At 55.4% G+C, this 27,791-nt stretch overlaps 1 protein-coding gene across 9 annotated transcripts in view; it reads left to right on the top strand.

Annotated features, from left to right (window-relative positions):
- The window catches only part of BANP (BTG3 associated nuclear protein), a 103,529-nt gene that overhangs the window by 50,345 nt on the left and 25,393 nt on the right, over positions 1 to 27,791 (top strand). For 6 of the 9 annotated variants that reach the window (XM_082368717.1, XM_082368718.1, XM_082368720.1 and 3 more), the window contains 7 exons: positions 751 to 867; positions 2,260 to 2,435; positions 11,716 to 11,955; positions 18,423 to 18,590; positions 23,049 to 23,179; positions 24,699 to 24,770; positions 27,053 to 27,091. In XM_082368717.1, coding sequence (XP_082224843.1) covers positions 751 to 867; positions 2,260 to 2,435; positions 11,716 to 11,955; positions 18,423 to 18,590; positions 23,049 to 23,179; positions 24,699 to 24,770; positions 27,053 to 27,091 — 943 coding nt within the window. The remainder of the gene's footprint in view (positions 1 to 750; positions 868 to 2,259; positions 2,436 to 11,715; positions 11,956 to 18,422; positions 18,591 to 23,048; positions 23,180 to 24,698; positions 24,771 to 27,052; positions 27,092 to 27,791) is intronic. The other 3 variants (XM_082368722.1, XM_082368724.1, XM_082368723.1) reach the window with 3 other exon arrangements.

Genomic DNA, 27,791 nt, shown 5'->3' with positions numbered 1-27,791 from the left:
AGTGCCTGTTCTTTCTGCACAAAGCACGGCGGGAAGCGCTGAGGGCTGGAAGGTTAATGAGCAAAAAATCTCGACGACTGTTGTGCCTAGAGACGAGCCGTTGGCTCCTGCGTGTTTAAACACGTGTCTCAAAAAATAAAAAAATTAATAAACACACGTCTCCCTCCGGGAAGAGCCCCCGGTGGGGCACAATTCTTTTGTAGCATCTTTCCCTTCGAAGCAAAGTCCCCGGACCCTTGGCTGTGGTTCCTGCACTGGCCCAGCAGAACCCAGAGGTCAGTGCCCGGCGGTTGCCCCGCAGCCCCTCCGCAGGTGTTCGCCCCTTTCTGTGCATGACACTCACATCCTGGGACGGAACTGATAAGCACAGTGGTCACGAAAGCCTAGATTTCAGATGGGAATTCGCTCGGATGCAGTAAGTCTCAAGCTGTTTTTCATGCAGACCTGCTCCTTCAGAAACCTTGCACAGTGACAGCTGTGACACCTCCGTCTCTTCTCCGTAAAGATGTAAATATTCCTAACCCGGCTCTCCTGACAGTGCCAGCAAGGAGCAGAACTAGACACTCTCCATTAAGAAGCCCACCCCCGGCTCGCCCTTGCCCGGTGTCACTTGTGCACGTTGCGCAGCCCTGCCGGGGCCTCCCCTCTGGAGCTCGGGGCGTGGGCGCTGACTTTTGATGACTCTGTGCTCTGACAATGAACGCTGTCGTGTTAAGGTCTTCTTTTTTCTGTGATTCTTTTGTTCCCTAGCGTCGTCCCCCAGACTACAGTAATTCTGAACAGTGATCGGCAGAACGCCGTTGTAGCCAAGATGGAAGACCCCCTGAGCGGCAGGGCGCCGGATCCCCTGGAAAATATCATTAGCAAGTCAGTAGCACGACACCCCACCTCTCACTGCCACTGCCGGGGCCCCGGGGACAGGGCGGCGTCCTGGGGCGCCCGTGTCGTTTGGCCCGGGGTTCTCCGTGGCCAGGGTCTGGGGAGGACGGCCCGGCCTGTGTCCACTGCCGCGTGTGCTGGCGGGAGGTGCCCTGTGTGCTCACCACGGTCCGCGGATCCCATTCTCTCACCTCACTCCCATCTGTCTGTCTGTCTGTCTGTCTGTCCGAGCATGTCGGGTCGGCGACGCCCCCTCTGGTTGGCGAAGTGGTGGAGGTGTTTCGAGGTGGTGCCTTTTCCACTCCTTTTTCTTTGGAGACGCTTTACCTGTATCCTGGGTCAGAGGCGGGAGTGCGTGGAGGGCACCGTCACCTCTCGTGTGCTGGCGCCCCGCCAGCGTCGGCCTCACCGCGCTGCTTCCCGGCGAGTCTCACAGGCCCTCCTGCAGCCGGTCCCGCTTCTTCCTGGCTGTAGCCCGGGTTCCCCAGGGCCCCAGACCCCCAGGAGCCCGGCCGTGGACGCTCCGGGCCGAGGCCGTGGGCCGGCAGAGCAGCAGAGGGTCCGTGTGCCTCGTGCCCACGAGGGCGGAGTCGTGGCCAGGTCTGGAGCGTTTAGCGAGGTCCAGCCCCCAGGATGGAGCCCCCCAGGGTTTGCCTCGGCAAGCAGGGACCTCGCGCTACCTCCCCTTCCCCGTGCGCGGCAGCGTCTCGAAGGAAGTCGAAAAGGTCGTTCAGAAGGCGATCGCGTGTCTCCAGGTAATGGAGCACTTTTTGGAGCTGGCGGGTGTTCTGGTTTCCTGGCAGCGTCTTACTGTTCTGTGTCAGGGTCCCCTGTGGTGGTAAGACTACCCCCCAGGAGATCCTCGACTGGCTTTTTTAACCCGCTCGAGTGGTTTCTGTCGGCGGGCTAGTTGGGAGCGAGAGCTGCGTCTTCACAGGCCGGGTCATTTCCAGGACACCTCTCGGGACGGAGTGGATCGGTGCAGTCAGTCTGGGTCTGCAGACATACTTTCTCTCACTCAGCCTTTCCTTGGACACGGCCTCAATCTCACCCTGAGTCAGACGTCAGCATTTTGTAGGGTCACCTCCCTGATCAGAAGACAGCGTTCTAGGCCTTGGGTCACAGCGAGTTGTGATTTCACTTCTTTTGTGATGTAAACATTTTTTTAAACGTTTCAAGTTTCATACAGTTTCTTGGAGCCACAGACTGTTTCCTGCTATTAATCTGAGTAGAAAGAGCTGAGGGAAGGCTGGTGGCCCAGCGCGCGTGCAGGGGTAGCTTCTCTGAGACGTGAAGGGGAGAACGTCGGGGTACAGAACCGTCTCTGCGTGTTGCTGTGCTGCTCTCACCACACCGCTGGTGTCTCTGTTTCCCGCGCAGCGCGGTGCCCGGGCGTCGGCAGAACACCATCGTGGTGAAGGTGCCCGGTCAGGAGGACAGCCACAATGAGGACGGGGAGAGCGGGTCCGAGGCCAGCGACTCTGTCTCCAACTGTGGACAGTCAGGAAGTCAGAGCATCGGCAGCAACGTCACCCTCATCACCCTGAACTCGGAAGGTGCGTCCTCGACGCTGCTCCTCTCCTCCGCGTGGACGGTAACGGGTGTGCCGCGGCTCCTGAGCAACTCGGGCTGAGACTGCGCGGGTCCGTGACACGTGGCCTGTTCACTAGTAGATGTGACAGCGTTGTACGGTCTGCACACGGGGGGCCGTGAATATGGGGGCGCTGCGTTCACGGGGGGCCCACTAGCAGTTACGTGTGGATCCCTGACCACATGGAGGGTCGAAACCCCCCACATTGTTCTGGGGTCAGCTGTAATTTTTTTCCCTGCTTTTTAGAAAAGTAATATATGTTGTTTTTGAAAGATGATAAGATATGAAAATGACAAAGACAGTACAAGTAACCGGAGACATTCGTCATCCAGAGATCTCTAGAAATCTTCTGGGCTTTTTCTACGTTAACATACACGCTAGGTTTACGATTTTGTAACTCGCTTTTCCCCATTGCATAGTAGAAATCTCTCCACGTTAATACAGATTTACATAATCGTTTTCAGTCAGTTTTGCTTATTGAATCTGGTTCTGGAGGCTTTGTGATGATGGACAGCTGTAACTTGAGAGCTGTCGGTCGGCTCACCTGTCTGACCACAGCTCTGTCCTGTGTCTCTGACGAGGGCCTCACGCAGACTCAGAGGGGCTGCACGTCCAGGTTGAGTCCACGCTGCCCCTGCCCACTGTGATATAGGGGGAGCGTCCTCTCTCCTGCTGGGTCTGGGGTCCACTCTCACCTGGCTCTGGGTCCGGGTGGCGGCCTGGCATGCCCTCCAGAGGGTTCCTGCCGCCTGGCAGCTTTGTCCTTCTCTCGAGGGCCGAGTCGATGTTTCCCAAAACAGCGCGGAGAGAGAGGAGGGAACTCGGGCAGATGTACCATCGTGTCACCGAGTCCTCAAGCCTATAATTTGTTAACTAGGAAGGGCGGAGAGGTGTTTCTGCTTCTCCGTCTGAGTCATTGATTTTTCCTAAGAGCACAGTATAGATTTTTCTACGAAGATTTTCCCGTTAGACTTGTTACCACATCTGAAGCATTGAAAACATTTTCCTTAAAACGTCATTCACCTCTAACAAAAGTTGCTAGGGTTGAGATGGCACAGCAGGGCACAGAGAAAAAGCAAATTGGGCAACTTAGAAAAAAAATTGAGGTCTAATTTCCATTCCATAAAACTGACCATTTTAAAGCAGACGTGCCGGTGGGCTTTAGTCCATTCACAGAGCGTGCATGTCACCCCTATCTAATTGCAGGGTATTTTTACCACCCCAAAGAGACGCCACAGCAGTACCCCCATGCTCCGGCCTCCAGCCCTGCCACCTCTGATCTGCTTCCTGTCTGTGGGGTTGCCTGTTGTGGACGTTTCATACGAGTGGAAGCACGTGGTGCCCTCCCTTTGTACGTGCACCAGTCCTTCATTCCTCTTTATGGCCAGATGGCGGCCCGTCTAAGTGTGTAGATAGGCCACACTTTGTTTATCCGTCACCCATCGATGGACGCTGGCGTTGTTCCCACTTTCTGACTGTCACAAACAGTGCTGCTCTGAACGTTTATGGGTAGGTTTTTGTGTATGTTTTCATTTTTCTTGGGCTGATACCTGGGAGTGGAATTGCTGGGTCAGGGCAGCTAGTCTCTTTACTCATTAGACTTGAGGAAAAGAGGGGTGCTCCTGACTTCATCTTAGTGGATATCGAATGAAAATTACATCTGCAACAATTGCAGAGAAAGCTAATTGTTCTTATTCTTTTTCCATGTGGATTTTGGGTAAATACTCCTGTAGGTCTGGCTGTGTACTTTAGGCCTAGTTTGTTTGGTTTAAACGGCCTCAGCTCTGAAACATGACATTGGATAATTTGGGGGGAGTCTGGGGTTATCATAAGAACAAAAAATGTCATCTTTTAAGTTTGTATTCCCTAATGTGATCTGATTAATGTGAAATATATTTCAGGGGGGGCTGCAGACTGACTCTAATGTGAGCTTACAAAAAGGGGTCAAAATTTGAGCTTATTAGTATTAAGATCTGTAGGGAAAAAGTACAGGTTTTCTGTGTGTCTGAGTGCAAGCTTGCTGCCACTGTCCTCGGGAAGGTGTCCCTCCCCACCCCCCGCCCCCACCCCGCAGTTCTCTGTCCTGAGAATGTCAGGTTGAGCTACCTCGGTTGGCACGGGGTTTGGGAAGATGGAACAGAGACCGCCGGTGTGTGCACGTAAATGTGGGCAAAAGAGCTAATCTGCGAACGTCTCGCACTGGCCTGTAGTGGCGTCATGTGGCCAACATCCTGTGACATTTATGCAGCACTGAGAGTCGGATTCGCTGCTTCCCTCCTGCGTCCTCCTGGGACCAGAATAGCTTGCTCGACTGGGGAGCGTCCAGTCAGCTAGTTCCTATCAGAGAAATGGGGGTAAGATGTAGGCGCTGGAGGGCTGGAGGCTCGGCCTTAGGTGCAGTCATCTTGCTTCCTGATAAGAGCCCAGGGCTGCACGTAGACAGATGTTCTTCTCTTCTTATGAAAGTATTTCTGTGCCTGATTGCAGAGAACCACAGAGTTTCAGAATGGCTATTTCTTAAGAAGTCCGCATTGTCTGCACGAATTGGCATGCCGTCCCCTAGCAGATCTTTATTATACTGCAGAGGTGCCAGGGGATTTACCCGTGCGTTAATCGGCAGTTCTGGCTGTCACGGCACCACCTCCATTTGGATCAGAGAAACGCTGACTGTGGGAAGCAGTGAGCCGTAGGCTTCTTTCTTAGCTCTTGCCCTTCTCTTCCCTGGCACAAGGTCTTCGTTTACCCCGACCTTTGGTAAGTACTGAAAGTGTGTGGGGGTTCATCGTTCAAAGATTAAGCTGGTGAACTGAGTCAGAGAAACAAATAAGCCAAAATGGACCAAAAATGGGATCTGTTCATTAATGAAGGGATTTAGTTAGATTCTTAATAAAGAGTTTTTAAATTCCTGCTGTTTATGCATTTGATAATTCTTACAGAACTTGACTAATCCTGCATGTAAAATGTTTGGTACTTGCCTTTAATAGGGAAGTACTTCTGTTATAATTGAATTATTGTCAGAAATCAGCCTTGTGTATGTTACAAAGCCCCGAGTCAGTGAAATGATTTATACGCACATATTTGTGATGTGCTGGGGTGGGGGGCAGGGCAGGGAGATAAAGTCTGGGAGGAGCAGGTGATTTGGGAGGGTTGTCAGGCACAGCAGGGGGCACCCCGGGGCATCTTCTCCGGGGTGTTGCTGGGCTGTGGGCTACGAAACAAGATCAGTACAAATAGCTGTGTTCACGAAACTGCAGCTGTACGTGTGCTGAGGAGGAAATTTAGCCAGAAACATTTCTTGAGAATTTGTTCACATAATTTATTTTACATGAACTTTTCTTAACACAAATTCTTTTTTTTTTTAAAGCTTTGTTTTGATGGGGACCATTTTTAAAGTCTTTATTGAATTTGTTACAACATTGGTTTTGTTTTATGTTTTGGTTTTTTGGCCGCAAGGCATGTGGGATCTTAGCTCCCCGACCAGAGATCGTACCTGCACCCCCTACATTGGAAGGCAAAGTCTTAACGACTGGACGGCCAGGGAAGTCGCTGCATAAATTCTTTGTGTATTTGGTAACACTAAAACGCATTTCAGCAGCCGCCATAAGTTGGCTGCTGACAAGAGCAGGGTTACGGAAGAGGATTAGTGTAACAGCGTCAGTGGGTCTCTGTGCAGGACCCCGTAGTGAATGGTCGCTGGTCCCAGATCAGAGAAGAGTGGCTGGGGGGTGGCGTCACAGCGTCCCTCGCCGAGTCTCGGGTCGGCACGTGGGACCCAGCATAGGGACACCCGGTCTCTGCCCAGCGCTCCCGCTCTTCCTGCCAAGTTCCTTGGACACCCGCTGTCGTCGCAGTTGAGCTCATGATGACTGTGCTCAGCGGGCGGGACTCCCCGGAAGAGGCTGGGCTCCGTCCGTCTGAGGTGTGGCCACGTGGTTCTGTGGGATGGGCCCAGCCTCGGGGGGACGGAATCGGCTGCAGTGCCGGAGACGTTGTGTTTTCCCTTTCCCTACAGCATTATCCTGTGTGTAACCTAACCCTTTCGAATTCCCAGTTTAAAAACCCCAAATTGTCAGTCTGTCCGTAGCTTAAAGATGTCACGTCAGTCCCAAAGAAGCAGAGGTGCTTGGGCTACAGGCACACAGTTTACTGTGTCTAAAGCCAGGAAGGCAAGCTGTCAGGTTCTGTGGTTGGTTGGAGTGTTACCGATTCACTGCAGGTGTCACCCTTGAACGAGGCTCCCAGTCAGGGTGTAAACACCTTAATTCAGAAGGGCTCAGAAACAGGCGACAGCTTCTAAGGACGGAGTGTGATCCATGCTGGGAGGCGGCCCACAGGGCCTGCTCTGGAAAGCCTCCTTGAGCCCCTTCCCGGGGCCACTTGGTCCCCCCGACCCCCAGCCCGCACCTCACATGTGGAGAAGTTCGTAACCAGCTTGGGCAGCCTTTATAAAAGCCCGATGGAAACTCAGCCTGATCCCTGCTCGGGGGCACGAGGTGTCCTCGGAGGCTGGCCCGGAGGTGCTGGAGCCGGCCTCGAGGACCTGACCTCATGTGACCCATGGGCTGTGTGTGGACACCCCGTTCACCCCAGAGCCTGCGTCGTCACCATCCCTTGGGTGGAGACTGAAACGCCTCCCTGGTGGTCCCCTCTCCTGGCCGCAGAGACCGAGCCTGTTGTGAGTGACCGCTGAGGGGGACCGGCGCCCGGGGCGTCTGGGAGCCGAGGCAGCAAGGGTCCGAGTGGCCCATCCTGGGGGCCCTTCCCTCCATCACAGCTGCCCGCACAGGACTCAGAGGCTTCTGGGGCCCCCTGGACGGAACACCGGCGTCTTTGGAGAGAGCCCGGCCGCTGGGTTGGGCGTGGTTCCGGGGTGGCATCTGGAGGGCCTGGTGACCTCCCAGCCTGCACGAGACGCGTGCAGGGCGTGCAGACTGCTGTCGGAGGGCTCGCAGTGCGCCCTTTGCTTTGGAGGAGTGGTGACGCCTTGCGCCGCGTTTTCTCAGAGTCCTGAGTTGCGGTAAGGCATGTGACGTCCTGGCACGTAGGAGGCGCGGAGTAGATACTGTCTTGTCTTTGCCCCACGCGATTAGCTCCATACTTGGGAGAGAGGGACGCCCACGCCTAGGCCCGGACCCAGCCGAGTGGCTCGGAACCAAGGCTCCCTGGTGTCAGTGGGCGTGCTGGTGTGTGCATCAACTACCTCGGGACGTGTGCCTGTGCGTGTGTGTGCGTGCATGTACGCACGTGTGTATTCCGTATACACACATGTATGTATGCATGCGTGTCAGCGGGTGGGGAGCAGGGGAGGCATGACACAGGCAGCTGCTTTTTCTCTATGTCAAGTTGGCGACCCTGAGACTGTGGTCATCCTTTTCATCTTGGGGCTTTCTCCTGTTCCTTTCATTTTCCTAGAACTAAAATAGACCCTCAAAAGAAATATTTGTATTCTGAACTGTTTGGTAAGAAAGTTCAAGCTACTGCTGAAGGTTTTTCTTTGAATAGGTTTTTTAGCAGTGTCAGTTAATTTAATTAAAGATTTAAATGATTGGAATAGAAAGCAAGTTTATTTTTCTTATAACCCAACTGGTAGTTTTTAAATAAAGCCACTAGAATCTATTGTTTCAGATGCCAAAACTGGACCAAGCTATTTTAGTAAAATAAATATATCCTTTCTGAATTGTCAAAAGGCGAATTTCTCAAATTTCTCAAATATTTATGTGGGCAGGTGCTCCGTCTTGTTTTATATTTAAAAGACATGGTTCATTGTCACTGGTGGGAAGCTGGGCCCAGGCTGGGCTCGGGTCCGGTCAGAGGCGCCTTGGGGCTGAGTCAGCAGGTGCGGCCCGCGCACCTGGGTGAGGATTGTGCGCCCGAGCGTCGGGGCCAGGGAGCGCGGAGGTGCTGCCGTCTCCTGGGAGTGCCTCGATGGAGGCCGTGCAGCCCTGGTCCTCCCTGCCCCCGGAGGGGCCCCCGTTCCCACGGCAGTGGCTGTGTCGGTCAGACGTGCTGCAGGCTGTGTTTCTTTTTTTTTTTTTTTTTTTTTTAAATACTTTCTTTTTTATAGCTACTTTATTTATTTATTTTATTTTTTTATTTTTGGCTGTGTTGGGTCTTCGGTTCATGCGAGGGCTTTCTGTAGTTGCGGCAAGCGGGGGCCACTCTTCATCGCGGTGCGCGGGCCTTTCACTATCGCGGCCCCTCCCGTCACGGGGCACAGGCTCCAGACGCGCAGGCTCAGTAGTTGTGGCTCACGGGCCCAGTTGCTCCGCGGCACGTGGGATCTTCCCAGACCAGGGCTCGAACCCGTGTCCCCTGCATTAGCAGGCGGATTCTCAACCACTGCGCCACCAGGGAAGCCCAGGCTGTGTTTCTTGTCTGCCTAGCTCGGGCTTCTTGCTGGTCAGATGACCACACACACCTGAGACTCACAGCATGAAGGAAGTTAGGTTGTAGACAGGTTATAAAATGCCTTCCAACATTTTGAGGTGTTTGAAAGAAACTTTCTGGACAGTTCCCTATGTTACCAGAGATGTTTAAGCCATTATTTTCTGGAGTGATAGGGAGGGAAAATAGTTAATTTTTAGACTAATTTATTTTTTGGGGGGAGCAGTATTCCCTGAAATAATATCTCCTGTAGGAATTTAAAATGCCATCTTTCCTCCTCCAGAATGTCCTGGTAATACTCCTGGAGGCCCGTCTGCCAGCTCTGGGGCTGGGCGTTCGTCCGTGGCCACGTGTCAGCGGGGAGCTGGGCGAGGAAACAGCCCTCGCGGGCCCGCGGAGCCCGTCCCAGTGGCTACGCGCCCCCTCCCGCTCACGGTGGCCAGCCGGTCGCTTCCTCACTGAGCCCGTCCGGCCCTTTCCATGTTCTCGTCTGCAGCACAGCTCGCAGAGATCATCCATGAAGACTGGGGAGTTTCTGATCAGTCTGAGGATGATTATTCTTTACGTAAAAATGAGGCTTGGCTTTCCTTTGTGAACTTTTTCATTCATTTAACGTGGTGTTTTGCCTTCCTAAGAATTAAGTTTAATAGATGAGGTCGCTTTTTTGTTCATTCCTCCTGGATCAGTTTGACAGTGTCTGCCTTTACCCATGTGTGCCCCCCGCTGTGTGCGTGGGACGGCGTGGTGTGGCCCCGCCTTTCTCGGTTGTCGCTGGAGCTGGGAGGCTGAGGCTGTCCCGGGTGGCATCTGCAAGGAGGGTGGCCCTTTCTCTGGTGCATCGCTGTTGGAGCAGTAGGGCCAGGTCTGGGGCTTGGACAGGTGGGGCGCTCCTTGCCCCGGCCAGAGAGACGAGGCCCCTTGCTGGGGGCTGGCAGGACTCTGTCCCTGCCCCCCAACCCCCAGCCCCGCAGCCTCTGGTTCTGTCGTGGTGCATGTGCGAGGGCCCTGGCGAAGAGGGTGCTTCCGGGGCTGGGGAGCCGAGGAGGGGGCGCGTGTGCGGGCAGCCCCTGGGGAAGCCGGCTCTCAGTTGGAGTCAGTGGTGGAGAAGCCGAGCCAGCCTCCCTCTTGGACGGAACGGCCATCCCGCCACCTCCACGCACGCTCAGCGTCACTTTGATGAGACGTTGACTCACGGTTTGGAAAAGGATGCTGAGCTCCTGCCCAGCGTTTACTTTGCTTTAAAGGTATTATCTAAACGCGGGAGCCGGCCTTGTAGAATTCATGATACTTGTTCCTGAGAAAAGCGCAAGGCTCTCTGGCCCCGTGGCGGTTGGGGTGGAGCCCGCAGCCCACTGTCCTTGTGCCCCACACGGCGCCCCTCCCGCAGCGGCCTGCCCCTCCCCTCCCCTCCCACTCCCCTCCCTGTCCCTCCCTCTACTTGCTTCGTGGCTTGATGGCCGCAGGTGGAGGGAGGGTGGTCCTTCCACTCTGTTTGGTGTAATTAAGCCTGTGATTCTACACTCGCTGAGGGTTTAGATCCTGAGCACTAGACCCAGTGCCAGGCATAGAGTTGCCCAGTATCTGTAGGTAAACTAATAAACTCCCCAGGAGTTGGAGCCTTCTTGGCATTCCAGGGGTGACTGAGAGCGCCTCTAGAAGTCGCTTCCCATCCACGTTTAGATCACGTGTCCACTAGCTTTCCTGTAGGCAGGTAAACGTAACAGGTGGCTGCCGGCGAGAAAACTGCACGTATCCGAGCCTGTGCTCGTAGCTCTCCCTCTTCACTTCTAAACCATCCGTGTTCCTGAGAAATGATTCTTCTGACCTATCTCTTATTCCGAGTTCCAAAAATCAGGTTTGTGATTTGTTCTCTGTCCTTAGCTAAAGTCAGGAGCTCAGCCTCCCCGGCCCTTCCAGAGGCCGCCCCGGCCCAGTGGTGACGCGGTCGTCCTGATGGGGTTGCAGAGCCTCGCCTGGCGTCGGAGGACGTCGTGTGACTCAGGAGCCCGGCTGGGAGCCGCTGCCTGTGGCGTGGCAGGGCAGGGGGTGCGAGTCACAGACCGGCTGGCCTCTGGGCCTCGTGCTCTGCTCCAGGCCTGCGGCAAAGCCAGGCGGGGCTGGCTGCCCTCTGTGAGGCCTTCTTTGCGCATAGAGGCCAGAATGTAAATATCAGGACATTTCAAAACAAATCGCCTGAGAAATCTTAAAACAGTGATGACCCTGGCTGGGACACGACTTAAAGGCCCGCTGGCCTCCGCAGGAAGCTGGGTCCCTCTTAGAGGTTCTAACTCTCCCCCTTATCGCCGCCACCCCCCACCCCCGCCCCAGCGCTGGTGCTTTCAGGGGCCGCCTCTCACACCTTAACTTGCCTCCACGTTAGGATCAGAAGGGAGCGTTTGGAAAGCGGCCAGGTGTCCAAGCAGAGTCAAGAGTTCTCTTGATTTGTGATCATAAGTGGAGTTTCCTTTTGCCAAAGGATAAGGCTTTTTAAAGTTGATGTTTGTTTGACAACCGTCAAGCCCTTTCACACACAGGGTCAATCCTGCAGCTCCTGGCAGGCTGTGACAGAGAGGGAGGCTGGGCGGGGGGCACTGGCCCACTTGGTCAGGATGTAGCCGGGAAGCCCAGTGCCCACTCTGTGCCTCCGAAATCGTCCCTCATCCCAGACGGAGCCGGCGGGGTGCCGGTGGGCTTGCAGACAGGGGGTCTCCCGCCTCTCTGCCTGGGCGGGAGGAGCGCCAGCTGCCCTCTTTCTCTCTGTGGGCCCACTGCCTGTCCTGTGAACGCCCCGGGCTGCCTCGCTGGAGGTAGAGAGAGCGGGGGGAGTCGCTGGAGCTCACCGAGACCCCTCTCTCTTGCAGAGGACTACCCGAACGGGACGTGGCTGGGGGACGAGAACAACCCCGAGATGCGGGTGCGCTGTGCCATCATCCCCTCCGATATGCTGCACATCAGCACCAACTGCCGCACCGCCGAGAAGATGGCGCTCACGCTGCTGGACTACCTCTTCCACCGCGAGGTGCAGGCCGTCTCCAACCTCTCGGGCCAGGGCAAGCACGGCAAGAAGCAGCTCGACCCCCTGACCATCTACGGCATCCGCTGTAAGTGCGGCCGCCTGTGTCTGCTGCCACCCCCGTCCCTCGTGGGAAGGCTCCGCTGGCGGTGGGTGCAGCGGGGCGGGACCCATGCTGCCATGCTGTCAGGGGGAGGGGGCTCTGGGTCGGATCTGGTCACGGAGCCAGGAGAGGAGTTTGTGGATTGAACGTTTCCTTTAGGAAGGGCTGCCCAGGGCCTGGCCTGCGGCAAAGACACCGGGGAGTGGGGGCCTTTCAGACCCTGGCCTCCCCTGACCTGGGGCCGCCCTCGAGGAGGGAGGAGGGGTAGAGCCGAGCCTTCCCCGCCCTCCGTTGACAGCGGCCTCTCCCGGGCTTCCCAGGGGCACAGGCAGGCCACCCGCCTCGTCCCTGTCCCAGAGGGCTGGGGTTCTGGGCTGCGCTCGCTGGTGGTGGCCGGGGACCTCGTCACGCTGAGCTGGACCCCCCGCGTGCTGTGAGGGTGGCGCAGGCTGGAGTCGGTCGTGGCGGCATCGTCCAGGCGACAGCTGGAAGGGGTGCGGCCTGCCCGCTTCCTTCTCGCCAGCACCTGCTGGCCTGATCTCACCTGAGAGCCCGCCCGACCCAGAAGGTGTTCGACACGGCTTACGACAAAGACACGAAAGAAGCAAGTAGGCTTCCAGCAGAAGGGTTAGGTGGCCACGTCTGAAAAACCTGGTGCTGGAGAGCCGCTGCGGCTGGCGTGAAATTTAAATCTAAGTTAGCAAGACAGAATGGAAAACAGGTTACCCAGAGTTCACCATCTCACAATAGAGAAGGGGTGCCATCCTGCCCGGGGGAGCTCGTTGCTCACACAGAGCTCTGATGGCGATCCCCGGGCCTTTGGGTGAGGGGCGGTGAGAAGCAGGGAGAGGAGCTCTCCAGGAGCCTTCACGCACAGGGCGGAGAGGTCTTTCCTGCGTCTGCACGCCGACCTTGGTGGAAGCTGGGGTGTGGTCTGGCTGCAGGTTTTCCTGACAGGTACTCAGCAGGGCGTCTGGTCCCTGCCTCACCCCAGGGGGCTCGTCCTCCTGGTCCCCAGCTCATGGCCCCGGCCATTCCGAGTCCCCGTGTGTGTCTCGGAGCCTGGGAATCATGTGGGGTGGCTCCTGAGAACCCACCCGTGGGACACGCTGAGGTCAGCCCTCGGAGGGGAAGAAAGCCGGGCACGGTGGGCAGAGCCCGGGCCAACTGACAGATGCGTAAGGACTTTGCCGTCCGTGTTCTAGGCTTTGTGAGGCCTGGGTTGTGCCTACCTGGCTCTGAAAGCAGCCGTTCTCACAACGCGGACCGATGGGCGTGACCGTGTTCCAAAAGAATGTTGCTTTCATGGCAGGCAGCGTCCCCGCTCTAGAGCACGGTGCCAGCCGGGACCCTCACAGCGCGCCGGCTGATGCCAGGGCTTCTGGAAACATGAGCCGGGATGTCAGGCTTGGCCTGAGGGTCACCTGGGGGCCGCCATGGCTGCTGCGTGTTGCAGGGGTCACCGGTTCTCTAGGCAGCGGGTGGTAGGTTTACTGCCCCGAGCTTCTGAGTTACAAGCCGGGTGGTCGTGCTTACAGTGGAGCCAGCGGTGGGCTGGAGAGTGTTTTGGTGCGAGGCCGGCCTGCCTGTGTTCTCTCGGAGGCTCCTGTGCCTGGGAGAATGGTGGGGGGGTGTCTGGGGGCTGGCTGGGAGCCGTGCGGACAGCTGCTGTGTGTAAGCAGCCCAAATCGCCCTGTACATTTAGCGTACAGTTTTTTCTTTTCTTTTTTTTTTTTTCTGAGTTTTTGGTCTCGCTGTGCAGCATGTGGGATCTTAGGTCCCCAGCCAGTGATCGAACCCATGCCTTTTGCATTGGAAGCGCGGAATCTTAACCACTGGACCGCCAGGGAAGTCCCTACAGTTTCTTTTTCAGGCAGGGGAAGCCTGTGGGTGTCCTTAAAATAGAGGAATTCCTGACCCAGAGAATGTACATTTGCCACCACCAGCCATGCCCACCTTGCTGTGGACAAGGCTGGACTTAACATTTCTCTTTTCTGATTGTCAGAAGTATTTTCCTCCCTTTCTTTTTTAAGGGAAAAAAATCAGCATTTTGAAACACATAGGCACTTCTTCTAGCAAGGGAACAAAGTTACTGAGGGAGAGAGAAGTCGTGCGGTATGCCACCTTCTTCAGGGTTCCCAAGGGTTGACGGGCCTCCCAGAAATTTGGATAAGCAGCCGTGTAGCTTGTGTGCTCTGTGCAAAAGTAGATCATTATTGTAACTTTAAAAAAATTGGCCGTGCTTTCATAAGGCATATGACCTAAGAATGTAGCAGTTGCCTTTTTCCCCCTCGAATTGAGAATGTTATAGCCTTAGTTCTTAGGGTTTTTACCGGTGGGTCGCATAGGCGTCTGCTTAGGCTGCGGGACACGCCTGGCTGATCTGATGAGACCAGAGGTGAGGTGGGCGCGCTCCCCAGCGTCGGCAGGTCCTTGAGGACGTCCGTGAGCGGGGCGCCGACGTGCTGAGATCCCACGAGCCCCCCAGCAGCTTGGGCGCAGATGGAGGACTCACGTGTCCACGGAGGACTGTCGTCGGGTCAGTCCCCCGGGGCAGACGGTGCTGCTGCCGGGGCTTCACTCGCGTGCGGCGGGCTGCCTGAGTGGCCCGGGGCTGCCGTACCGAGCTCCGCCGACAACACGGTGCCCTGTCCGGGTCTGGGGCCACGAGGCTGAGGCCACGGCGCCGGCAGGGCCACGCTGCCTCCCAGGGCTGCGGATGAGTGTGTCTTGCCTCTGGCGGAGGCCCACAGCTTGTGGCCTTCGTGGGCTGTAGCAGCGTAGCTCCAGTCTCCGTGGCCGTCGTCACGCGGCCGTCTGCTCCTGTGTGCGTCTGTGTGTCTCCTCTCCTCCTGAGGGCAGCAGTCATCCTGCACTTAGAGCGCACTGCACTCCAGTGTAACTGCATCTGCAGTTACTTAATCACGTCTGCAGGGACCCTGTGTCCAAGGGAGGTCACGCTCCCAGGTCCTGGAACGGACATGAATTCTGGGGGACACTTCAGCACAGTACGCAGGGCCTGGGTTCTTTGGAACCTGGGCGATCAGGCTCCTCTGGGCCCAGCATGTGTCTCTGGGAGCTGGGAGGAAGTCGTGGTCATTGTGGGCTGGTGGCGGGGCGGAGCCTGTGAGAACGGAGGCGAGTGGGCGCCCCGGCTCACAGTCACCTTGGAGCGGCCGACCGCGGCCCCCGGGCTCTCCTCATGCACCGAGGAGCGGCGTCACTCACGGCGCCGTGCCCAGCGCATGGGGCTCCCCTGTGTGGGGAGAGGGGGCCAGCCTGGCTCTGTGGCCGGGACGCTGGACCCCGCGGTGCCCACACGGGAGCTGAGACCGTCACTTGAAGAAGTCAGTTGCCAGCGCTCAGGTTTCTACTTCCCTCTCCCTGGAACTTGAGGCTATGTTAGCAGTGCCCTGGTTTTCATTCCTTTGTGACCGATAAGCCCACCCCACGCCCCTCCCCAAGGACACAGGATTACAAGCCCCCTCGTGGGGCTCACATGAGAGCCGGGAACCACCAGTGTCAGCGATGGGCGTTCTGGAAAGGGGGAGGTGGCCAGCAGGGACGGGACCCCGCTCAGATCTTCGGGGGGCGCCCGGGCAGCACTTGGGAGCAGCGCAGGGCCTGCCCGCCGCTTCGTCTCCCCGGGCTGCTGGGGGGCTACGTGGCTCGTCTGCGGAGGAGACCGTGTCCAGGCCGCGGGGCGGGGGGGTGCCGCCACCTCCTCCCCGGCTCCCGAGCGTCCGGCCGGGCGCCCCCTGCTGTCCGGGCAGAGGGAGGCGCTGCTGGGCTTTCTGTGGCCGTTTCTTCTCCACTTGGGTGGGCGCCGGAGGCCGGAATTTTAAGGCTGGTTCTCACTCCTCACTGATAACTCGGTTTGGAGCTGAAGTGAGGAGATTGACCTCTTACTTCAGGAGGTTTTCTTAGGAGCATCAAATGACTGGAGATAAAATGCTTCAGCAAGTGTGAAATACCAGTTAATTCAAAGTAATCTTTTTATCACTCATTGTAAGAGGTTCCTCCTCCTTTCACTCAGCTGAGGTTGCTCAAGGCTGGCAGAAAAGTTGAACGCCTTTAGCAAAGTCAGAGGAAGCCCACCCGTGAGGCTCCTGGGGCGGAGCCGAGCCCCCTGTGCCCTCCTGCACCACGCTCTCGGTGGGGGAGGCATTGGTGCTGCTGGCGCCTTCCTTAGTGTTTCCTGGCAGCCTTCACGGGGGCATTGGCCATCGAGCTGGAGTCTTGAGTCACTGTTGGAAGGAACTATGTAATAAGATGTCTTAGAAGAATTTTAAAATGGCTAATGCAGAACTCTACGAATGTACGTTTTTTTCTTCGAAGGATGTAAGCCAGGTTTTGAACTGGCAGATTGGTTTTTACAAAGTTGAATTTAAGTATTAATGTTTTCGCTCATTTCTTACGTTTGTGTGCCCACGTGTGTGTTGTATTTATTCTCTTCTATTACTAACAAGCTTTGGAATTTTGCATGATCTCATTAATCCCTAGAGGCATTCGGAAGGTGTTTTTCTTGTGTGGGAAGGCATGAGCGGATCTGAGGGTGGTCTGCAGGGTGCCCTTCTTTATTGGAGCAGGTACCTAATGAGGTGGTTGGATACGTGTGGTCACCACTTCTTTGCCTGTATTTGGGCTCCTCTGTAGCTGTAGTGGGTAGTTGGCTCCTCCTGTGACTGTACAGCTGTACTTAGTGGTCGGGTCCCCTTGTGACTATACGGTTCTTGTTCTCATAGTTGGGCTCAGTCAGTATTTGAGTTCTGTGGTAACTACACTTGGTAGTTGGGTTCTCTTGTCACTCAAGTGGGTAACTGGCGGGAACTTTGGGAGCCCCAGCCTGCATCTAGAGCCGTACCCGGCATGGAGCCGGTACTGAGCCGGCTCAGTAAATATTGCGATGACTCCAGTTAGTTTAGAGATGACCTGAAAACCAGCAAAGAGGTGCCACCTCCTTATGTGCTTCCTTTTCTGCAGGAGGACAAAGTGGGGCTGAGACGTCACCTTGCAGTTCATCTTCTCTCTGATCCTGTAAACCCTGCCCCTCCTTAACTCAATTTCTTTTTATCAAGGTGACAGACATTTTGGTTGTCATTCTGTTTGGAGTCAAAAATGCCTTAGGCTTAGGTTCACAAAAAAGTTAAGTGTCTTTCCAAGACAAAAGAAACTTAATACAGTAGTTAAGAAAACAAAGACTTCCTTTGTTTTGATTATTCCTAGGGTCTGTGCTCTCCACAGAGCAGAGTTTAGGGATTGGGCCTCAAATGATCTCTCAGCAGACACTCCAAACTGGATGCTCTTCGTAGCCAAAACAGCAAGTTTTCCAGCTGAATCTTTTTATTATTAAATTTTTGAATTTCATCCATTTATTTTCCCGTTAATCTGCGAAGCTTCATGACCAGCTAGAAAGGAGGTCACCCTGTTGAAAAGTATTTTTTGTGGTTCCTGTGTTCCTGACCATTACTCCCTGTTGATTCAGCACAAGGAAGAGGTGAAGTGGTCCAGTGAGAGGTGGGCAGGCTGGCAGGGAGGGGTCTCCATTTGCCACCCGGTTTCCTCCTTGCTGGTAAGGGGTCTCAGATGCCCACATCACGCACTGAGAGCTCGCCGTAACGCAGAGGCGGACAGCGTGGGTGCCAGAGGGCTGCTCCGCCCTCTGCGGCCAGCAGTTCAGTGGAGGTGATGCCCACTTGGCTGGGCTGGGCGTGCGGTGGGGGCCCCAGGGAGTGGATTATGTCCGCCCTTAGGGAGTTTCATTCTGATGGAGGGAGGCAGATGGAGAGGCAAGGGAAGTTCCGCAAGCCTCAGACTCAAGTAGCAGTGGAAGAAAGTCTTCAGATGAGTTGTAACCAGCATTTAGACAACAAATGCGTAAGCATCTGTCATGTGCCTGGACATTCTGGGCTCTCGGCAGGCGTGGATGAGGAGAGCAAAGATCCCTGTGTTTGTGGGGGAGGCGGAGTAAACGCCATCAGTATCTAAGTTCTCTAAAGTGTTAGAGCGCCGGGACAGGGGTGGCGGTGGGAGGACCCTGGGGTGAAGTGGGCTGGTTGAGGGGAGGGTCCTGAGCTCACGCGGGAGCCGAGACTTGAGAGGAGGGAAGGAGGCAGCCAGGCAGGCGCGAGCAAGGAGGAACGAGCTGGCGTCCTGTCTCGGCCTCAGGACCTGAGAGGCCGCGCGTGAAACCAGGGTGGACAGTTGGGGCGCAGGGCCTCCAGGACGCTTGTGGGAACCCTCACCTCCAGCTTGTTGCCCGACTCCATCTGGTGGGGGTGGATCACGTCAGATAGGTTAAGGCTGAATAAATGAAAAGCGATCATTGCACCCGACAGGTAGGCCTGAGGCGGCTCTCGCCCGTCACGCTTCCTGTTGGCGCTGCGCCCTGACCGCCGGCCGCGTGGAAGGCCCGCGCCTCACAGAGCCTCCCCTCGGGTGTGTTCTTGCAGGTCACCTCTTCTATAAATTTGGAATCACGGAATCCGACTGGTATCGAATCAAACAGAGCATCGACTCCAAGTGTCGGACGGCCTGGCGGCGAAAACAGCGAGGCCAGAGCCTGGCCGTCAAGAGCTTCTCCAGGAGAACCCCGTCCTCGTCCTCGTACGGCGCCTCAGGTACGACGCGGGGCGGCCCAGGCAGGTGGCCCCGGGGGCGGTCAGTGCGAGAACCATGGTTCTGTGCCCGCACGTGCCCTGTGAGAGGCGGGGAGCCTCGGCCGGACCCCGAGAGGCTTGCGTGGCAGTTGTCTAGGTGGAGGGCATCCTGGGCTCAGCTGTAGCGGCAGGAGCCGGGCCAGGACCACCTCGGACGCCGCCCTGAGCGCTGCTCCCTCTGCCTGGGGGGTCAGCACGTCGCTGGCTCGCTGTCACTGTCACCATCTGCGTGGCGCCTGCAGGTGAAGGCTGGGGTGAAGCCTAAGTCGTGCTCGTTACTGCCGTGGTGAGGACGCAGCCTCGGTTATACTCATCCTCAAGATAACGGGAAGCTCTTAGGCTTTCTTTTCAGGCATTGAAAGGACAGCTGGGAAAGTTCGCCAGGAGTGACAAGGAGACCAGCATCGCTTGTCACCGAAGATGTCTCAAAACGTTGTAACGGAAATGGTTTTTAACTCCTGCAGGCGCTCCCTTGCCAGTGGCTCTCAGGACCTGAGCCCTGACCGGGGGCGGGACCGGGATTCAGGGGCAGCAGTGGGCAGGGTGGGCGGAACTCTCGTTCTGGAAACGCTGCGGTGACAAACCAGGTCACCTGGAGTCCTCGCAGGTTTATGAATCTTTCTGAGCCAGACCGCAGGAAGCGGTTTTCCTCGGTGGTTTGGTGGTTATCGGACACTTGGCCTTAACTTGCCATGTGAATCATGCAAGCTGGGGGTGGCCGACTCTCGTGGGCCAGACAGGTCATGCCCCGAGCAGAGCTTCTGTGCGGGGCCTGCATTGAAGAGTCTCTCAGTGAGGAGTCTGGCCTTTCTGTCACCACCAGGATTCTGTCATGGGAACTTAGGTAGCAGTTGGGGGCCCGCTGGGGGTGGCTCCTTGCCGAACCGGACTGGCTCTGTGGTCCTAAGAGGGTAGGCGTGGGGGCTGTGGCTCCAGGGATGCAGGTTTCATCGTGGCCGGGGATCTGCCGTCTTACCCCGGGGCCGCCTGGCCAGCACGGCCGTGCTCAGTGCCGGTCCCCATCAGATGAGGCGGGCTGTGGAACCCGCGTCCCCACCTCTGGAGGTGCCCGGGACACGTGACGAGCTGACTTGCAGGCGGGCCGCTCGGGATCGTGTTCAGTTCAGATCCTGCCTCCGGGCGGTGGTCTGAGGCTCGGCGTTGCCAGCCAGCACCTGCGTGAGGCCCCGAGCCTGTCCGGACCACGTTGGAGCAGGAGGGCGCTGGGTCCTGAAGCTGTGCTTGGGCTGCTGGGCCGGCCACCTTGCATCCGCTTCTGACCTTGTGGTTGGGGACTCAGGTGGCCTTTGCCCCTCAGGTCTGATCTCCATCACGGACTGGTGATGTCATGCTTTGTCTTTACCCTCTCTCACTTGTTGTTTGTTTTTCTTCCAGTTATTAGTGTTTCTTTCAGTTGAATGACAGTAATTCAGTTTAATGGTAGTCATGTGTCTTCAGTTCCTCTGTTTTTCTGTCCATAAGCAGTCAGGGTTCCTCCTAAGAGGCTGTGGGTTTGGTTTTGGTTTTGTTTTTCTTTTTCTTTTTGGCCGCGTTGGGTCTTCGTTGCTGTGCGTGGGCTTTCTCTAGTTGAGGCGAGCGGGGGCTACTCTTCGTTGCGGTGCATGGGCTTCTCATTGCGGTGGCTTCTCTTGCTGCAGAGCACGGGCTCTAGGTGCGCGGGCTTCAGTAGTTGTGGCGCACGGGTTTAGTTGGCAGGCGGATTCTTAACCACTGCACCACCAGGGAGGTCCCCAGGCTGTGGGTCTGAGCAACTCTCAGTGCTGCTGTTGGTCCCGTGGCCTCTTGCGGGTGGCGAATGGCCACCATGAGGGGCTCTTCAGTGCCGTGGCCGGGCAGGTGCTGAGCCTCAGGACGTGTGTCTCAGAATGGACTCTGGCCGGCCCCAGTGGCTTGGGAAGGTCCGCAGGCTCCAGCAGCACCGTCCATGGCCAGAGTGATGGGTGCTTTCTCAGGAGCAGGGGGCCCTCTGTGTCGTCCTGATGGGCCAGCTGCCTTCTGGGCCTCGGAGGACGGACGCCGTGGTGCCACCTGGCACCTTGCTGCCTCCGCCCACCCGGTCTCTGTGCCTGGGTTGTGCAGCAGGGGGCACCGCGTCGGGGCGGGGGTCAAGGTGCACCTTTTTAAGGAGCACTTGAGGGAGGCCGACACCGTCGCACCCGCTTTGCCTCAGGTGCTGTGTGTCTGGGAAGCACGAGGGGCGAGTTCCGGGCTCTGGGACGGGTCTGGACTGCTCTCGGGCGGTCCGCTGGAAGCCAGAGGGCGGCCCCTCCTCGGGCGCTGGAGCCCTGGGAGTTTTGAGGGAAACACGGACCATGTTCTTCTTTTATCAAACTCTTTTGGAAGTACGTTGTTCTGTAACTTTCTGTTGACTGGATATTCTTCTACTTTAACGCACTGCCTACTTGGCCCAAACTCGATACAGCACAGGGTGCTTGATTAAAGGGCCTCTGGGATGTCGTCCTTGTTCTTCCTGCGGACTCGTGGCCTGACCCAGCGAATCTGGTCCTTAAGGCTATTCTGGTGACAGACATAATCCAGGAACATGTAATTTAGCCAGGATTCCGTTAATTTGGAATTGGTAGTAATTCCAGCTGGAGTTGTCATGTTCTCTTTTGAAGTATCAGCAGACAAATGCTACAAGGGAGATTCTGAGCCGAGGCTGGTGTATTTAAAGCTGAATTAGTACTGCCAATTTGAACACAGACCACAACATCACTGGTTTTCAAGGGATTTTTAAAATATCAGTTTATTAAAACGTTTGTATCTCACACTGCTGTCTGGCCACACCGCGTGAACTTTCATATGTGCTTGAGTTTAAGGTGGCTGCGTTTTACTGCGTGAACCTCCGCCCCCAGCGCTTTTCCCCACAGCTCTCACTGGGGAGCACCCGTGTAGGGCCCAGAACGTTAGGGTCGCAGAGAACCAGCTCCTGACTGTGTGTCTCTCTGGACATGGGGGAGCGCGGCCAGTGGGGCGAGGCCTTTGAGGGGCTGCCCTTTCCGTGTCACTGCCGGGGGCCGTGGTCCTCCCTCGGCGTGAGTCCTTGCCTGGGGCCACTTGCCGTATCTCTTGGATTATTCTTGACCACAAGCAAGTAACAGATGCAATTTTTGCACTGCACTTTGATATCAGTATTGATTGTAAAACATAGATTTAAATTGGTCTTCACATTGTGTAATTAGAGGGAGCTATTGATGACGTGGTAAATTCAATAACTTGAATTTTGTAAGGATTAACATCTTAACACTGTTTTATTGTAACTTTTTAAAAGGCAGCCAGTGGAATCTATACCATGTCAATTTGTTACCCACCATTAAGCTATTAAAAAATGCATGAAAATTCTTTTCTTCAAGAATCAGACATTTTATATCTTTTTCCTCTTTCCATTCATATCAGCATTCTACTTCTCACAGAATTTCATTCTAATGTAATATGTTTTTATCTTTATAAGTCTTTTTGAGTAATCCATTCTTTAGAACAAAAATATGTATATACATTGAAAATTAAAAAAAATTTTTTTTCTGAGTCCTAATGTTCTAAGTGTCTAAGAAAATTCTTCTGATTGAGATAGTATTACAGTTAAAAGTAATACACAACACGTGAAAACAAACGTATCTCATTCTGGGTTAAACATGGAAAGTAAACTTTTATTGGAAGTGTTCCTTTAATTGAGTGGATGGAGCTTTTCTCCCAAGTTAGTTTTTTGTTTGTTTGTCTGTTTATTTACTTTTGGCCGCGTTGGGTCTTCGTTGCTGTGCGCGGGCTTTCTCTAGTTGTGGCGAGCGAGGGCTACTCTTCGTTGCGGTGCGCGGGCTTCTCATTGCGGTGGCGTCTCTTGTTGCGGAGCATGGGCTCTAGGCACGTGGGCTCCGTAGCTGTGGCTCCTGGGCTCTAGAGCGCAGGCTCAGTAGTTGTGGCTCAAGGGCTTAGTTGCTCCACGGCATGTGGGAATCTTCCCGGGCCAGGGCTCGAACCCGTGTCCCCTGCATTGGCAGGCGGATTCTTGACCATTGCGCCATCGGGGAAGTCCCTCCCCCCCCCCCCCCAAGTTAGTTTAATTATCCATGGACCTACCTTGCGCTGGTCTGACACAGAGTTTAGTATGCACTTTGTTCCTGTTTTTCGTTTTCCATTTTTGTCGCTACATCTGAGGAGCTTCAGTTACTTACGTAGTGGGTGGGAACCGTCTGTGTCTGCGGGTCATCGGGTCTTTAGACGCTGACTACAGGTGGGAAAGCCCCGCTGTCTAACAGCTGTGGCTCACGACGCTGCACACTGGAAGTCCAGGAACGAAGGCTCTCCCTTCATCTCTGGGGGCAGCGTGGCTGGGCAGAGAGGGAGGCAGAGGTGGGCTCGGCCCCAGGCTGGCAGCTCAGGCTCGTGTGCATCTCCCCGCAGAGACCATGATGAGCACGCCGCCGCCCGCCAGTGAGCTGCAGCAGCCCCCGCCTCAGGCCCTGCACTACGCCCTGGCCAACGCGCAGCAGGTCCAGATCCACCAGATCGGGGAGGACGGGCAGGTCCAAGTAGTATGTACTTCTCGCCAGTTTGCCTTTGCGAGTGGAAGGGGAGGGCACGGCTGGGAAGCGGGGGGAGGGGCGCCACGACCAGCTTTCCCTGCACTTCTGGATCCCGCTGACACCTTGGGATGGGGTCCAAGTAGAAATAGTTAAGGTAGGCCTCCTACGTCTCGTAGACCTCTCTGCCGGCCCCTCGCGGCTCCCCTGCCTGTGCGCTCTGCCTGTCCTCCTGGGAGACATCGAGATGTATCATAGATATTTTCTCCGTTCAGAAGCATGGGCACCCTTTACTGAGGGGAGAAGAATAACTTCATTCTGGGGCCAGCGGAGAGAGCTGGTGGCCTTAGTCATTGTGTAGTTTCCTTCGATTGTGTGATGAGTCGCCCTTGTGCGCTGCCGGCCCAGGTGGACGTTCCTCCCGACCCTTCGTGGGAGAGCGGGGCAGGAACTTCCAGGGGATCCTGGGATGCTTTAGTCACCCAGCCTCCTCGCCGTGGGCCTCGTCGCAGGGCTACCTCCTGGAGACCCGGTTCTGACCCAGGCGGCCTTGGTTTGCTGCTGCACTCAGCACGCCGTCTGGAAAGGGAGGGCTTCCCGAGAGCGCTGAGGAGGACTGTGAAGAGTCCTTCTTCTTCCAGGGGAGACGGAGCAGTTATGAACAGTGATTCTTTGTTTAGCTGACAGTCACAAAAGCAGTTACTCTGATCTCGTTAGTAAGGAAGCTCTTTGAAAGAATTCCAGAATAGATAACTGTGGTACAGGGTTTACATAGATGTAGTCAAATGAAAGCAATAGAAAATTCAACAGTAGTTTATTTTCAGGTCCATTTTGATTAAGGTAGAATTTTAAATAAGATAATGGATATTCATTTCATTGAGCTAAGTTAAGATTTACAGGAATTATTTGTCTGCCTGTATCTACAAACACAAATGCATTTTAGTTGGAGTCTGATACTTTGGAACCACGTTTACTGTTTACTTCAGCTGTTTAAATCGCCACGTGTTTCTTTGCTTTAAAAAGCGTTGGCTGACGTGTTTTCCGTGTAGACACGTGTACAGCTGCCCCCCACCCTCCTAGTCATGCTGCTGTGTAGCCTCCAGCACCCCCAGGTCACTAGGGACCCTGTCCAAAAGTCCATGAGGTTCCTGGTCCCTCTGAGTTGATAGTACAATTTAAAAAACAAAAAACAAAAAACTTGTCAGTTTAGTTTTCTGGAAAATTGTGGTTTCTCCTTTTTCCTGTATGACCTTCACATTCTTAAATTTGCCTGTTTAGTAACATTTAAAGATTTAACAGATTTTTCCTAGGCCTCATTGCCCCTCTAAGAATTACTGCAGAGTATTCTGTGTTATGTCCTTAAAGTAGAACTTCAAGAGGGTGTTTAGTAAGCTCACACCATGCCTGTGTGATACTGGCCACTCAGGCCTTAGCTGTCTTTTCTTGAACGGCGAGTGGAGAATCAGGAACAGACGTTTCGGAGAGCGTTTCTTGTTTCCTCTGATGCTTCTTGGTGTCTTCTCTTCTGCGGATCCCACAGGGCCACCTCCACATCGCCCAGGTGCCTCAAGGGGAGCAGGTGCAGATCACGCAGGACAGTGAGGTGAGTCTGGCTGCCAGCCCAGGGCCCGCTCTGTGCCCACAGGCCCTCTGCACTCTGACCTTTGTCCAGTGCGGTGGACAACTGGGCATCCCCAGATGACACAGGTGTCCAGCAGAGACCGCCTGCTTCCCGCTTCCTGGGGCACCAACCCGAGGCCCTGCCTGCCCTCCACACCTTCCTGCCCTTGCTGCACCGTGGCCCCATCTGGGTTTCTTGGTGAACACTTGCTATATGGAGGCTTTTGCTCCTGGCTGAAGTGCCCTCTGCAGCCCCAGGGATGGGAGGAGCACGAGGGGGCCGCCCTTGAGACTGTGGCCTCACTTGTCCTCGTGGGGCCAGTGCAGGACTTGAGGGAGGTGGGACTCTGGTGAGAGAGCCCGTGAAGGTCCTGTGAGCCTTCGGCGCAGCTTTTTCTGACTCAGCCTCGACCGCCTGCCGTCCCGCCATCCCGGCCTCTTCCCACTGGTGTCCTTTTACTGTTACTCCACGGTAAGGACAGAGGCAGGAGGCCTTCCTGGCTGCACTCGTACCTGCCCAGGGGGCTTGGTGTGTGAAGGTCAGCTTGACCCTCCGAAGGCGGGTCGGGGCCTGGGGCGCAGGGCTTCAGCCCGCAGATTGGGGCGTGGCTTCCTGCACCTTGGCCCCGCCTGGGAGCAGTGCGCCCTGGATACCACGCCCCCCCCCCCCCCCACCGTGTGCCATGTGGGCGGAGCTGAGGGCCGGGCTTGCTTCCAGCCTCGGGCATCTGCCAGCGCCAGGGGCTGTTGGCCCCCGGGTCTCAGGAGAGTCCTCCGGGAAGCCTGGGACTCGTTTAGGGGTGCCTGCTGGCTCCTCGTGTTCCAGCCGCGCACCGGGCTGCTTTCCTTAAGTGGGTGACGTCAGTGCCCCCGACCTCTCAGTCCCAGCCCCCAGCCCCCAGCCCCACAGTCGGAGGGAAGAGGCGGGCGGGTTCTGAGGGGACGGCTCCGAGCTGGACAAATCCCTGTGAGTCGTCAGATGACGGGACAGGTGTGTCCATGGGAAGGTGGGGCGCACGGCCGGGTGGGTGCCCGGGGGGTGGGGAGGCTAGCGGGGGCGGGGGAGCGGTGAAGGGGAGCAGCGCACGGGGGTGGGGGGCAGGTCCCGGGAGGCCTGACCGCAGCTGAGGAGTGGGCTTCCCCCTGCCTCCTGCGGGGCCAGCGGGCGGGGGTGGGCGTCTGTGAGCTCACACAGAGCAGCATGTCGGCGGGGGGCGGGGGGAGTGGGCAGCAAGCTAAGCGCAGACGCCCCCTGGGGGCCGGGGGGCTTCCCTTCTCCAGGCACGGGTGGGGGGGAGGCCACGCCCACAGAGGGCCGCCCGTCAACCGGCACGCCGGCCTTGCTGCCTGCCTTGCTGGGGGCCCTTGAAAGGAAGGAAAATGGTTAGGGTTGGAAAAGGAGAAATCAATGCACATCCGCTTTCATATTGTTTCTGCTAAAAATTCATTAGAATACTTCTTGAATTTCAACTTTTGGTATCAATTTTGCCCTTTTTTTTTTTTTAAGTTTTCTTAACCGAATTCCTCCTCTGTATAATCCAGTGGGGTTTTTTTTCTGTTTTGCTTCCATTAGGAATTGAATGCACTGAATTAGAAAAAATTGCTGATAGTGTAATGATTACTTTGTAAAAAGTTACAATACGCAATTAGTCTTCTCATCACAATGAAACCTTACTTTGTTCACTTAAAAATTAGGTAGTTATTTTGTCAAAATGAGGATATCTGTAAAGAGACATTTAGCAGCGCCTACCAGACTTAAAACAACTATTATTTTTTTTAAACAAATGAAAATGAATTTCCAGCTGGTGAGATCTCAGTAGGCCTGTAGTCTGGTTAATTGCATTACATCCCATTAATTTCGTGGTTGCCATAATGCCCCATGATGTGTCAGGTGTCCCAGAGGGGAAGCTGGGTGATGGGACGCAGGACCTCTCTGTACTACTTTGGTTCTTCTTGTGAGTCTGAGATTGTTTCAAAGTGAAGAGTTAGAAGAAAAACATTTCCATTTGGGGGTCAGGGTTGGGGGATGGGTACAATGTTTTTTTAACTGGTTTGTTTTGTTTGTTTTTTTAAGAAAAAATAGCACCTGTAAACTCAGCTTAATTATTGATAGTTTGGGATTTTTATGGCTACAAGGGACCGATGTTGGAATTGATGTTAATGGTTTTGCTGGTTTTCACTAATGGCCTGGGGATGTTCCTGCCTCTGTCTCGTGCATCTTGAAGCTGTTGTCCTTGATCACACTCTTATTCATCCATTTTGCAGGGCAATCTACAGATACACCACGTGGGACAAGATGGGCAGGTAAGTGCTCACCTGCGGTGGATCCCAGCGTGGCAGGAGCGGGAGCGTTGGCCCCGGGGACACACGGAGACACACGGGGATGGGGCATGTGGACGGCGGGGCGCTGGGCTGTTGTGCAGCAGCTGTCTGTTAGAATAAGGCAGGTTTCGTTCCCGTTCATTGCTGTCAAACTCCAACCACTGCCTTTTTTTCTGGTCCTGAGAAAAAGACCCTGAAACCCTCATTGAGCTCACCTGATGTGAACTGTCTACAGAGTGAAGCGCCCGGCTGAGGCGTTCTAGGGGCAATTTGCTTCTAAGATGGAGTGAAATTGCTGGTGAATTCGAGGATTGACATTTTCACGTCCTCATGAAGAGTTTCTGTTAGAGATGTTTATAACCTGAATAATTATGAAAGGGAGTCTGGAGGATCTTCCCTTTTTATAAAACGTAATTTAGGAATCATGAACATGGAGCTCAGTCACTATCGAGATAATCACAGACGTTATTCTCAGAGCCGAGTGCACGCTCCCCTCTGGCACACTGTGTGCACTTCCCACGTCCTCGACGCGGGCCTCGTGTCTGCCACAAACGGTCACGCAGGGTGTGCGTTGCTGGACTCGAAACCAAACGCCATCACGCCCCGAGGGTTTCCCGTTGAGCCCTCGGAGCGCCTTGGGACGAGTGTGACGTCCAAGCTGGAGTTTCTTTGTTTAAAGTGT

This window comes from Balaenoptera borealis, assembly GCF_965194805.1.
Source record: "Balaenoptera borealis genome assembly, chromosome: 19".
Lineage (NCBI taxonomy): Eukaryota > Metazoa > Chordata > Mammalia > Artiodactyla > Balaenopteridae > Balaenoptera > Balaenoptera borealis.
Note: the sequence above shows the minus strand (reverse complement) of the source record. Positions and strands in the feature narration are given on the sequence as shown.